The sequence below is a fragment of the Molothrus ater genome, chromosome 6 (assembly GCF_012460135.2).
Source record: "Molothrus ater isolate BHLD 08-10-18 breed brown headed cowbird chromosome 6, BPBGC_Mater_1.1, whole genome shotgun sequence".
Lineage (NCBI taxonomy): Eukaryota > Metazoa > Chordata > Aves > Passeriformes > Icteridae > Molothrus > Molothrus ater.
This window is the reverse complement of record NC_050483.2, coordinates 59,280,204-59,292,822: the sequence shown is the minus strand read 5'-3', so window position 1 is coordinate 59,292,822 and position 12,619 is coordinate 59,280,204. Positions and strand designations below refer to the sequence as shown.

General features: G+C 44.9%; 1 protein-coding gene and 1 non-coding gene across 2 annotated transcripts; one reads left to right on the top strand and one right to left on the bottom strand.

The window, feature by feature from the left end:
* Window positions 1–2,393: 2,393 nt before the first annotated feature.
* On the bottom strand, window positions 2,394–11,636 carry TBPL2 (TATA-box binding protein like 2). Its single transcript, XM_054515249.1, has 7 exons — window positions 11,588–11,636; window positions 8,113–8,509; window positions 7,283–7,370; window positions 6,967–7,058; window positions 5,738–5,905; window positions 4,204–4,298; window positions 2,394–2,473 (listed from the first exon to the last, which is right to left on the bottom strand). The coding sequence occupies exons 1-7, from the start codon at window positions 11,634–11,636 to the stop codon at window positions 2,394–2,396; spliced, it is 969 nt and encodes a 322-aa protein (XP_054371224.1).
* TRNAG-UCC (transfer RNA glycine (anticodon UCC)) lies at window positions 11,445–11,516 on the top strand. The gene has a single exon. It is a non-coding gene; the product is annotated as a tRNA-Gly (tRNA).
* Window positions 11,637–12,619: the final 983 nt, after the last annotated feature.

The window sequence follows — 12,619 nt, the reverse complement described above, 5'->3', positions numbered from 1 at the left end:
CAGTTCTGTGGGGACTGCGGCTCCCAGCGAAAGCACGGCCGTGTATTTACAGTAATATCCAGATCGCTTTGTCCAAGCGGCAAATAACGATGCACATCCTGAAATCCGACTGAGGGAGGTTGCCTCAACCCAGCCTCCATGGTGGAGCGACGATGAGGAGGTAAAGACAGAGGATGAAGGAGGGTTGAGGAGAAGGACCTTAAAAATCATCCAGTTCCAAGCTCCTGACCTCGAAAGGACCTTCCACCATCCCAGGGTGTGCAAGCCCTGTCCAACCTGGCCTTGGGCACTTCGGGGATCCAGGAGCAGCCACAGCTCCTCTGGGCACCCTGTGCCAGGGCCTCACCACCCCTTTTCTGAGTAAAGAAGTTTTTCCTGCTAACTAATATTTCCTAATATGAACCTACTCTCAGTTTGAAGTCATTTCCTCTTCTGTCTGTAGGCAATTAGAGGAGACAGAGTCCACAGAAGCCAGAATAACTGAAGCAATATCCCCATATGCCCCTTCCCAAAAGAAACACAACTGCAACAACACATTCAACAACACATTACCTTTTTTTTTTTTTCTTTTAAGAGCAATTCCCAGCCTACCCAGCCTTTATTTCCCCCCTTCCCAGTGTTATCAAACACTAAGCAGGAACAGCACTGTGGAGGTAGAACCAAGATACCAAGACTGTTGTTTTTAAGACAAGAGTTACCATAGCAAATATTAACTTAATCAGTAGCTCAGTGAAAAGGCACAGAGCCCATTTCTTATCTCTACAGCTTTATCTGTGCTTCTAGAGAACACTAATTTTACCACTGAAATCATGTGGGAAGCTCTTAAGCAAAAACGTGATTTCTTGAAGAGGGCTCATCTTAGGTAAACTTTTTTTCCCCCAACACCTCAATAAAACCAGGGTGTTTTCACTTACAAAAGATTATTCTCACTGAAGCTCATCAGCTGCTTCTACAGCTAGAGTGCAAATAAAAGTCCAGCCCATGGCTGTGGAAAGTCTCCAATGTTGAAAAGCAAACAGAAAAGTAAGCCTGTGTTTAAAATAGATTTGAGTGTGGAAATCCACAGTTTGACAGAGAAACTGATAACAGCTAAGACCAGCTTATCATGAGGAAGTGCACAACGTTTTTCAAAGTTTGCAGGGAGATAGATAGAAAACCACTTGTGAGAGACACATAACAGATACAGAAGATGAAGCCACGCCCTCACCGAATCAGAAATAAACTTTTGTGGCAGCAAAACTCAGCCCAGCAAGACCCTGTTGGGAGTTGAGCCGAGTATTTCCAGCAAGGAGGATTTTGTTCTGGGTTACACTTAAGTCATCTAAGAGCAGCCTCTAGTGGCGTTTGCAGACAGGTACCAACACCTCCAGGAGGGAAGGGCACGGCAGAACTGCTCTGGCTTGCTTCCAGGGGCTTTCCAGAGCAGCCATGGGACGGCATTGCACTGTTCCTGCTCCCTGCACCACTTTGTGCAGGACACCTTCTGTAAAGAAAGGCTTGACTTCAAGCCAAGTACGGGAAACCTCATTGGTTTTGCTCCAAAATTACCAAATTACTGCCATTGGCTGAATTCTGGTTAAATAACGCAGGTAAGTAAGTCATGAGCATCCAAGACTTTTTGTATTTTCCTCAAATCCATTTTTAACAAAGTTCCAAACCAACATGCTTCTATCTGCACCAAACTCCCATCATCTGAGGGAGTCATACAAGTGGGTACCATTTGGTTAAAAATCTAACTCGTCCCATGTCAAATTAGAAAATTTAATTAATTACACCCCTTCCACCCACAGATTTTCTAGGTATATCCCAGCAGTCAGGACCTGGAATATCTTCTCTGTGAAAGAAAATCCTGTACCCTCACACACAAGAGTTTACCCAGCCAGTGGGATCAGAGTGATTCCAGCACTTGTGTTCTAAACACCAAAATCAACTCATACAAGATTTTGTAAGCCATGTCACAGACAATAATGTATGTTAAGCTTAAACATGAAACTACAACACTACAGGAGCAATTCAGGACACTTAGAGCTGAGGATTCTGATTAAACCAATTTGAAGTGCAGTGTGGATTCACCTCCTCAACAGGGAAAGAGACACATGGCTTCTATTACAAAATATTTTTAAGTGACACCTTAACATACATTCTATTAAAAGTGCATTCATTTATCAAGTGTTTTAACTTGACAGAAGTTGTCAAAACTCAGGTAGATTACAGACAGATAATCTGAAAGAAAAGAACATTGCACAGGCCATAGAAAGGCATCAGCATATGTGGTATTCAGAAATGAATAATTTGTTTAATAATCCACAGATGTGTCCAGGAATGCCCTTGGTTCTGCTCCAAGCACAGCAACACAAGCCCAGGTGTTATTCTGGATTGCTTTGGGAGGCGTGTCACGATGGTTTCTTGAAACCTCTTAGAATGGGGTAGATGTTCTCAAATGCCTCATAGATTTCAGAACGGTCTTTTGCTCCTAAATGGACAAAAAAAGACCATGAATTAAGAGAGCTGAACTTAAACTAAATGCAATTTAAACCCAGTAAGATTACAAACCATGAAGAAGCCCAGGAGATTGAAAGCACCTTACTGTTAAGGACAGAATTTCTATCTGCCACCTCAAAGAGCATTTCCTAGCTTGCTTAGCTTTAAGACTAGTTTTGTTTAATCTGTGGAACCAAAACAGCAATTTTCTGCTCTTGACAGGTGCAAAATATTGGCTTTGAAGAAGGGAAAAAAAAGCAACTGAGCACCACCATGGTGTTATCTGCTTAAGAATAACAGCTCTGCCTGTTCATGAGGTGAGTGGAAAGGTAGAAACAAGTTCCTATTTATTTCATGCTGGGAGTTGTTCCACAGTTTGAGAACTCTCCTTCTCCAGCTCTGAGAAGCAATTTTAATTTTAAGCTGTGTGTTAAGACACCTTTGATTTCAAATCCTTTTCTGTGGTACTGGTAACAAATCTTTAATACCAAGTTTTGCACACAAACTGCATTGCAGTAGGCAGGAACATTGCCTGCCAGCAACACTACTCATGCTGGTCCAACAAACATCAGCCAGAAGAAAATTGCATTTAAATGAACTAAAAGTGGAATTATGCCCTACTTAGGTTGGATGTGTAAACCTTTACTCATGTCCTCACTTGGACACAAATAATTCATCTGCCTTACCACAACTTTTACTTTCAAAAATAAAGTTTCTTTCTTGATTAGGGAGAAAAACCCTCTTCACATCTCAGCAATTTCAGTTTCGTCATGACAGCTGGGCCCAGGACTCACAGCAAAGGACTGAGTGTGCAGCAAGGCCCTTACAATTAGTGTACCCCAAAAAATGCAAGCATCAGTGGAATGGAACTGACCAGTATGATTTTACTGATCAGTACAATTTCACTAGACCTAAGAAAATTGTGGACATTGGAGGGGGAAGCATTTGCGCTTTGTCCTGAGTGCCCCATCCTTCAGCTGGCTGAGCTCATTCCTGATTTATGGTTGTGAGACTCTCTGGCTAAGGGAGGCCCTGTTCTTGCCTTCCCCACTCCCAAAGCTGTGTTGTGAACACGAATACCATATTCAGAGCTTCTGGGAACAAGCACCATTCACCTTTCAGTACATCTGAATAGAAGCACTTTCATGAGCTTCACAAAAAGGATGTGCCAGGAGCTCAGGAATTCACCTTTTTTGAAAAAGTCACCTGGGATCTGAGGTACAGGTATCTGCTGAGCACACTGACTCAGCAAGGCTTTTGTCTCACAATTTTTTTGCCAAACAGTCTGGAACAAGCTCTAAGATCTCCACCCTTTCCTCTGATAATCCCTACTAAATGTTGTCAGTGAAGTGTTTTAAGAAGTTTGTTTCCTGTCCAAGCAATTTTAAATTGCTTATTGTGAGGTTCCTATTTAAGTGCCTGAGTAGTTGCTGGCATGGCAGCATCCTGTTGGCATCATCTGCATTGGCATGTGGCATCAGGCTTTGAATAAAAAAAATACTTAACATGGAAATCTGAGACTCTGTATATGAAACAATACAAGATTCTAGTGCAACAATGCTGATGTTATCTGCAGAAAACACAGATAAAGCTGCAGCAGCCATTAGAAAGATCCCTGAGTGGCTTTACTGCAGGAAGATAATGATTTTTAGTTAATGTTTAATTTAAATACTCTCTAAGAAAGTGAAGCAGTGGGTAGAGACACAGAGAGGCAGCACTTACCAGTGAGTACAACTTTCCCAGACACAAAGATAAGCAGCACTATCCTTGGTTTGACCATCCTATAAACCAGGCCAGGGAATAGTTCAGGTTCATAGCTGTTCAAAGCAAGCAGGTGAGATTAGTAAAATGCAAAAGCTGTTTCAGTGGTGTATGAATAAAGTGCTCTTTAATTACAGCAGCAATAGGGTAATTAACCACACTGATTTTATCTAGCTGCCCTGAGAAAGGTTCAGGTCAGGTTTTGGACATCTTGAAGAGAAACCTGCTAAGCCCAGCTGGAGCTGGTGGGGGATCTTCCTGCTGACAAAGACTTGTGAGCCACTTCTGATTTGTCATAGCCTTGGAACCTTTATTGTAATCTTCATACAGTCCTCAAATCATGGAATGGCCTGGCTTAAGAATCACCTCATTCCACCCCCTGCCATGGGCAGGGGCACTTTCCACTATCCCAGGCTGCTCCAAGCCCTGGTCCAGCCTGGCCTTGGGCACTGCCAGGGATCCAGGGGCAGCCCCAGCTGCTCTGGGTGCCCCTGTGCCAGGGCCTCACCACCCTCACAGTAAATCCTTCCTAGTCTGCAAAGAACCCTTATCAGAGAGCATTCTGTGCAACTAAGACAAGATAACAGCCAATGTAAATATTTAATATATATCTAGTTCCTAAATGAAATGCAAACTATTAGATGCAGTGCTAATAAAAGATGACTGAATTTTGGCTTTGTCAGTGCTGAAATCATCCTTTCCTGATGGCAATATCTAGTTTTGAACAAGCTGATCTCACAGGTACAACATGCCCTCACTCAGCTACAGGTTTACTTTCAATCCTTGGCTAAAGAACATCCAAACAGAACCAAAACAATATCCCAGAAAAACACAGTATACCTGCAATTCTGTGTTTTGCAACTGCAGTTTGGCTTCATGCCTGAAGGTTGGAAACCTTATCCCTGCAGACAAGAATTTGCCTTGCTGGGAGTTAAGAGGCCACCTTAGTATTAAAATCCACAGTGGAGCTGATGCCTCAGGTTTGAGCTTTTCTATTTTTCAGGTTCTGTGCTGCTTTAGTGGGTGGGTCTGGGCTTCACATCAGGGGATGCTGAGCTCTGTGCACAGAGCAGGGAGACAAAACAATTCCTGCTCCAGCTGGGCACCAAGGACAAATGATCCAAATCTCAGCCCCAAGAGCACAAACAACATGGGCTGAGAGAGAAAAACAAGCAGGGTGGGACTGCAGGGGCTAAAGCTGGAATGGGACAATGAACTGCAAGGTGCAAATAGAGCAGAACTGATAAAAGTGTGAGACCCTGTGACTGGTCATCCATTTTATGACCATCTTGGGTGTAGCCCTGGTTGGGCTCTTGTGCTGCCCAAGGTGGATCCAGTGAGGCCTCCTAATAAATCCCAACTTTATTCTTTAGCTCTGTCCAGTCTCTGTTCTAGGTGAGCCTTCCCAAGGCATCAGAGCAAAGGCACAGAGCAGGCTGAAGTGGCCTCAGGCCCTGCTGCCAGGTGCACAGGGCTGTACCTGATCTCCTCCTACCTGCTGAACTGCTGGTGGGTGAGAACCAGGCTCTCCAGGCGGATGGGGAACCTCACATCACAGCTCCCCACCATATTCTGGATCTTGAACTCCAAGAACTTGGCAGGGAAGCCGAGTTTCTGCACCACCCGTGCGTATTTCCTGGCTGCCAGCCTCGACTGCTCTTCACTGAGGGAAGAAAGCTTTATTGGAATCTCCAAACAGCCCTCAAATCACAGAATCCCACAATGGCTGGGGCTGGAAGAGACCCTAAAGCCCATCTTGTTCTACCCCCTGCCATGGGCAGGGACACCTTCACTATTCCAGGGTGCTCCAAACCCTGTCCAACCTGGCCTGGAACACTTCCAGGGGTGGGCTTTTCACTGAAGGAAGAGCAAAGGGGAAAAAAACAACTTTTATTTGTGCTTTCCTCTGCTCTTGAGGTAGAATTCAGTTTATAGCCACCACTGTGCTAATCTGCACTCCTGAGAAAGAGATCCTGGACTCAAAATAGCAAGGCTCCATCCCCAGAACTGCTGCAGGGAGCTAAAAGGAGTAAGGCACTTGTTCATTCACCTTCCTGTGGTCTGGTTGAACCCACTGGAGATGTTTCATCACTCAGCAGTTCCCCTTTTGAGAGGTTTCTCAGTTCCTCAAAACAGCTCAGAGCTGATCCAGGAGTTAGACTGCAGGCACCACTACAATTCACCTACCTGGGGTGGTGTAGGGGCTGGAGAAGAGGTCTCTTAAGCACGAGTTAATTAATTCTAATTGACTGGTTTGGGACATAAAAACCAAGGCAGTCTCTGCTGAACTTCAGGGGAAAAAGCTTCAGAGTACAGAAATAAACTTTTGCTTTCCCCAATTCCCATTTCCTCTAGAGGCAGATGTGTTGACTGGTGAACACAGACACTGAAGAGAGACTTGACAGACACAAGTTATGTCCTAAACATTTTAAAAAATCAGTGAGAAATGCAAATAGTCCCTTAACAATTTCTGGGAATTTCAGCAGCTTTTCTGCTGATGTCTGCTCAGCTCAATCTAAATTCAGGGACAGAAGGACACAGTTCAGAAATTGATAAGGTGCCATCATGAAGAAAGCAAGATTTTCAGTATCAGTGCTTCACTTTTCTTACAATTAGTCCCTTGCTAGATTTTTTAAGCAAGACTTTTCAGACACTCTCCATCAGAATGTGTGCATAGCTGCAAGACCCAGACCTTTACAGGGAAGGGAAAAACCAGAAAAATACCTTTTTGCTCCTGTGCAGACCATTTTTCCTGAACTGAAGATGAGGGCTGTTGTTCGTGGTTCCCTGATTCTCATGATCACAGCAGCAAACCTCTACAAATTCAAAGGAAAACCTGACAGGAATTAAGCTCTATTTCTGTTCAGTCTTACAAAAATTATCACTTTCTAAGCTTGTCACAACACATATTTGCTTTTTAAGTGTTTCTTTCCCATCCTGAAGTTATTTCTCACACACCTAGGAGCAGGAGAGTTAAGAGCACAGTTACAGGACCACTGGGAAAGGGAAGTGAGGGTAAAGCTTTGAGTCCAAGATTTACCTTTGGGTTATACTCTGCATTTCTGGCATGCAGAGCTATGTTCTTCAGATCCAGTTTACAAGCCAAGTTTACAGTTGACACAATATTCCTGTGGAATGAAGGAGGAATTTTCTCATTGCAAAATCCAGCCACTGCAGAGCCACCCCCCAGCAGTACAGTCACATTCCAATTAGTAATTGCCATCATCTGATTTCCTGCCTCTCTCTTCCCACTCAAGCATTAAGCTACTTCTGGCAAAACTCAAGTAATTCAATCCAAAACCACACTTTGAGATAGAACAAAGTGTGAAGTTATTAGTCTCTGAATTATAAGTTTGTGTGTCAAAAATTGCATCACTGAAGCCTTTCACTGAAGCTTGGGATTGAACCATTACTGACTATTTAGAGTTACTACAGCACCTAAGGTGGTCAGGGATGGGTTTTTTTCTACAGGTATAAATTATTCCAGAGTTGCTCTATCCTAGACAGGACAGCATCTTTTAGTGAGGCCAGAGCTTCTCACGCTCAGTTCTGTTTCTCCTTTGAAAAAGCAGAGTGACATCTTTAAACCCTTGGAGTTTGCTGTCATCCTTCACATTCTCCTTCCTGGAGGAGATCTTTTTCAAGTATCTTCATATTTTTATCCAACATTGTCATTTCATTTTCTCCACCTCTCCCCTTCAAGAGGAGAAAAAAACAACTACTACAGAAATCCACTCCTGTAGTTTTTGGCTTGTTTAAGGCCAAGCCACGCTTGCTACATTCTCCAAGTGAAAAGTCAGAGCAGCACCTTGCAGTTTAAGCCAAACTCTGACTATGGTGTGTGTGCTACATAAATAACACATAACTTACTGCAGCTGGGGGACTATTCCAGAACTTTCTGAAGCAGATGTCGCTGGGGTGATCGGAGTCATCGGAGTCAGGGGAGGACACACACCAGGAGTTTCAGGAGGTGGCTGAGCTGCACCTGGATGTGACAAGCTGCTCTCATCCATGAAAACACCACTGTCCTCCTTACTTGAGAGTGACCCATCAAGCTCTTTTTGGGTTTCCTGACCATCCGCAGAGAGGTTTTGTTCTTTGTTATCTTGGGTGACATCTGGGAGAAAGCTGAGGTCCACGGAGGAGAAGTCTGTGTGGAGCTCCTTGGACTGACTTAACTGGGAAGATGCTTGAATTGGAAGTTCTAAATCATAAGGACTCATAGGAGTGAACAGATGAGGACTAGTGGAGAAGTCATCCTTGAATTAAGAAAAAAGTGCCATTAAGGGTCTTGTATTAAAACAGTTACTGTAACAGGGAGAGTAAATTAAGATTAATCTTCAATGAGGGATTTGCTAAAATATATATTGGGGAAAATTATTGAAAAGACTACTTTTAAGGTTGAAAGTGTGTCCTTTGCTTATCCGTGAGTGTATAAAAATCCAGGTAGCTTGTCTAATGCATTTGCACCACGGTTCATGGTCTCATCACTCTAGAGAACTCCTGGGAGAGCACAAATTGAAAAATGCAGGTACAACAGTGGCACTTCACCCTCCACAGCCACTGTCACACCTCAGCCATGCACACAACCACACTATCACTCTCATGAGTTTTTCCAAGGAAGACAGACAGCATTTTCTGGCTGTCTTTATCTCCCATTCTGTATATTATTCCATTTCCTCTCCCTGCTAGCAGGGGACAGTGTCAGCTTTGCTTTGTGCAACAGAGGGCAGCAGCTCACAGAACCAGCAGCAAATTAATTCCTCAGCTCCTGGAGGCCACCAGCCTGAGGGAAGCTATAGATGAGAAGATGGGACTAAAAAAAGCCTCACCACAGTCAGCAGAACCAAGCACACAACACACCTGCAAGTAAGCTCTTTGATACTGATGTTCTTCTTTATCAACTATTTATAATTAAAAGCTGTTTGAAAAGCATCATCATGTCAATGAGGCAAGAGTTTCAGAACAGGATTTATTCCCTCTCCATTGGTTCATAACCCTCTTTCTGAAGGTGATTTCTGCCAACATCCACAGCAGGTGACAGCTTGGACTAAAGAATCCATACAAGAGGTTTTGTGTTTAATCAGGCATTTTTAGGTTCAAGAGCCAGAAGGACTTGAAAAGTCCAAGCACAAATCAGAACAGGGAGTGGTGCATGAGGCTGAGGCCCTGGAGTTGGCAGCAAGTGCCTGACCTCCAGCAGGAGCAGGATTTCCAGATCAATGCTTCCCAGCCCTGAGCTAGTGCTGCTCCCTTCTAGGCAGCTCACTTGGCTACCCAGCCATGCACATGGGGACAGCTCTGCTCCTACTTTGCATTATATCTGCCTGCAGACACTTGGAGAGCTCTGACAAAGTGACAAATCCTCCCAGAGAACCCTCACTAGCCTGAATACAGATGCAATCAGGAGAGCATTGCCAGCACCCACAATTAAACCGCTTCTAAAACTGACTTCTAAATGCAGAGCCCCACAGAAGATCTGGTGGGGGAGGGATAAATGTATGTACTCCTTTACCCTTTAGAAAAAAGGGTAAAATATGTAAAATAAAATATTAAGGAATCACAAAAATACATCTATTTTAAATAGATATTTTTCAAGTCAGCAGCAAAGGAAGGAAGTCACAATCTCAGCAAGAATTCCAGTGGACTAAGGATTAGCTGTACAGGAGCTCATTAGGAAAGTTTTGTAGGAACCACAATGTAGAGAAAATTATACAAAAAGCTCCCTGTGAGACTACTCACATTATACTGATGGGCATCAAGGAATGAACATAACAGTAAAAAAACCACCCACAAACAAACAACCAAAGCCAGTTTGTGACATATCTTAAAGAAGCTGATGAAGAAATGAGTGGTACATGAGGCTGCAAGTATCACACAGCTGTGAAGTTTTCAAAAAGTAGAGTCAATTGCATAGAGCAGGTAGAAACAGAAAGCAAATCTTCCTTTCTGATCAGGTTTGCACCTAAGAGGCCTGAGGAAAAGCCCTGACAGGGTTAAGTGCTGGGGAATATTTCCTTCTTGTCAGACAGATGCTCAGAGGCTGCAAAAGGGGCACAAGACCATGTTTGCATTGGGCTGGCTGCCAAGAGTTATTGCTATAGACTCTGGGTTAATTAACTTCACCAAGGCCCCACCAAGTGCATAGCTTTGGCCATCTCCCAGCAGCTCCAGGGAGGAGATTTCACTGACAGATCCTGAAATCCCTCAGTTTGGGGCAGCTTGAGGGGAAAAGGCTTTTTCACTTCCACTGCAGAAATCCTGCAACTCAGGTAGACACAAATCAAACCCAGCTGCCTTAAGCAACAGGCTTAGATTTTTTTTTTCCCCTCCCTGCAGTGATATCACACATCTGCTATTATCAAGGGTACCAGCAAATGTGAAATAGAAAAAGCTCACCAGCACTTGTAAAAGCTGTATTATACATTACCACATTTTATACTTTGTGAAGGCACATTCAGAGGGCTTTACCCACTGCCACAGGATGGTCTCTGGATTTAAACAGCCCACGCTAAGACTGTTTTCCAAGCTGAAAAGTAGTTTACAACAGGATGTAAAGAAGTTTTGTTCCCTGAGTAAGGAGGATGCTCAGCTGTGGAATCCAGCCCTCTCCCAGTTGTTCCTACAACCACCTGAGATCAGGACGAGTCTAACTAAACCAACTAAACACTTGGCTTTTGCTCTGAATTACACTGTTTTACAACAGCTTTTCCTGTTGAAAATTAGGAATTTATGCATTTGCACAAGGCTCCTTAAACAAAACAGCATTTTTATTCAAGTGTTTCTTTGGAATCCTTCCTCAACCCCCTGAAGAGCACATCTAACTGGGCTGGCTGGGGGAGCAGAAAAAGGAATGATGAGACACGTTGTTTACAGTGGGTAGAGGATGACCATTCCAGACACCGAAATAATGAATTTCTGCAGACATTTACTCACCAGAAAGAGGAGACGGGAGCCTGCTGCCCTCTCAGTGCCCACCCACAGCAGCACCTGACCCTCGCAGGCAGCATCATCCCTCTTAGCAGGGACTGAAGGCAACCTCCTGCTCCAGAGAGCTCCTCCATGCTCCCGGCAGCTCCGGGACAGCGGGGATCCCCTGGGATAGGGAGGAATCCCCCCGGGACCATGGAATTGCGAGCTCACCCAGCAGGAATGCGGCAATGACCGACTTCTGGCACAGTTGCGAGGCTGTTTTCAGCGCAGCGTTGGTGGTATAGTGGTGAGCATAGCTGCCTTCCAAGCAGTTGACCCGGGTTCGATTCCCGGCCAACGCAGTTGAATTTTTGTTCAGTTCTATTTTCTTTTTTTCCCCTCTTCGCTTGACTTTTTCCTTCCTCCCTTACCTGCCCGCTGCAGCTCTCCAGGTACCGCTCCAGCGGCGATTCGCCCTCCATGGGCACAGCCACTGACACAAAGCCCCCAGCCCTGCTCCTGTCCTGCTTTTAACCCCCAGGGACAGCACCTGTGGCTTGTCAGGGAGCAGAGCCCATCACAGCTGGGAGCTTTACCCTCATCAAGCAGCCTTGGAGCCTCTGGTCTGCCTGCACGGCTGTCTGAGAGGCTTTGCCCCATCCTGCAGGATTAGAGAAATCAGGGTGCTCTTCCTGTGTGCTTTACAGGAGCCTAAAACCACAACCCGTGCCTCTGAGCCTGCTTTCCTCTGCAGGGTTGAAGAAAAATGGAATTAGGCCTCGTAGTTAGTAGTAAATGCAGTTTAGACCTTCTCAGATGATGCTTTTTAGCAAGTGTCCTGTGCCCCTTAATTTCTCCCACCTGTCTCATTGAGTGCAATGAGGCACATCTGGTCCTTTGAGAGGAGCCCCCCCCCCCAGCCAAAAGTGTAAACTTCAAACTGAAGGCATTGTGATGAAATGGTTTATTCTCAGTTGGGTTAACACTGCTTGAGGGGGGGGGCAGGGAGAAGCCTTTACTTTTTACATTCACTGTCCTCCCCGTGCAGGCATTTCCCCTCTGGAGTGTACTTCTGCCCTCTGTGAGTGATGATTTGGGGCCATTCCCTTTTCCCATGTCCTGGTGTGAGGCAGCACATTCCCAGGAAGGAGCTCATGGCTGCTGGATGCTGTGGGAGGCTCACACTGCTGACACAGTTTGGCTTGGGTGCCACTTGAGTCGATGCCAGCAGTTGCTGTCTGACTTGTTCCTTCTGTCCTGTCCTGCTGCTGTGTGGTGATGGATGGATGGATGGATGGATGGATGGATGGATGGATGGATGGATGGATGGATTTCTGTGGAGGCACAGCTGGGAACACGTCCCTGTGCCTGCCAGGGCTGGTTGATGTCATGATCACTGCACCTGTTGCTCTGCCAGACAGGATTTTGCTGTGAGATTTGCTTACAAACAGCAAGCTGAGCTGAA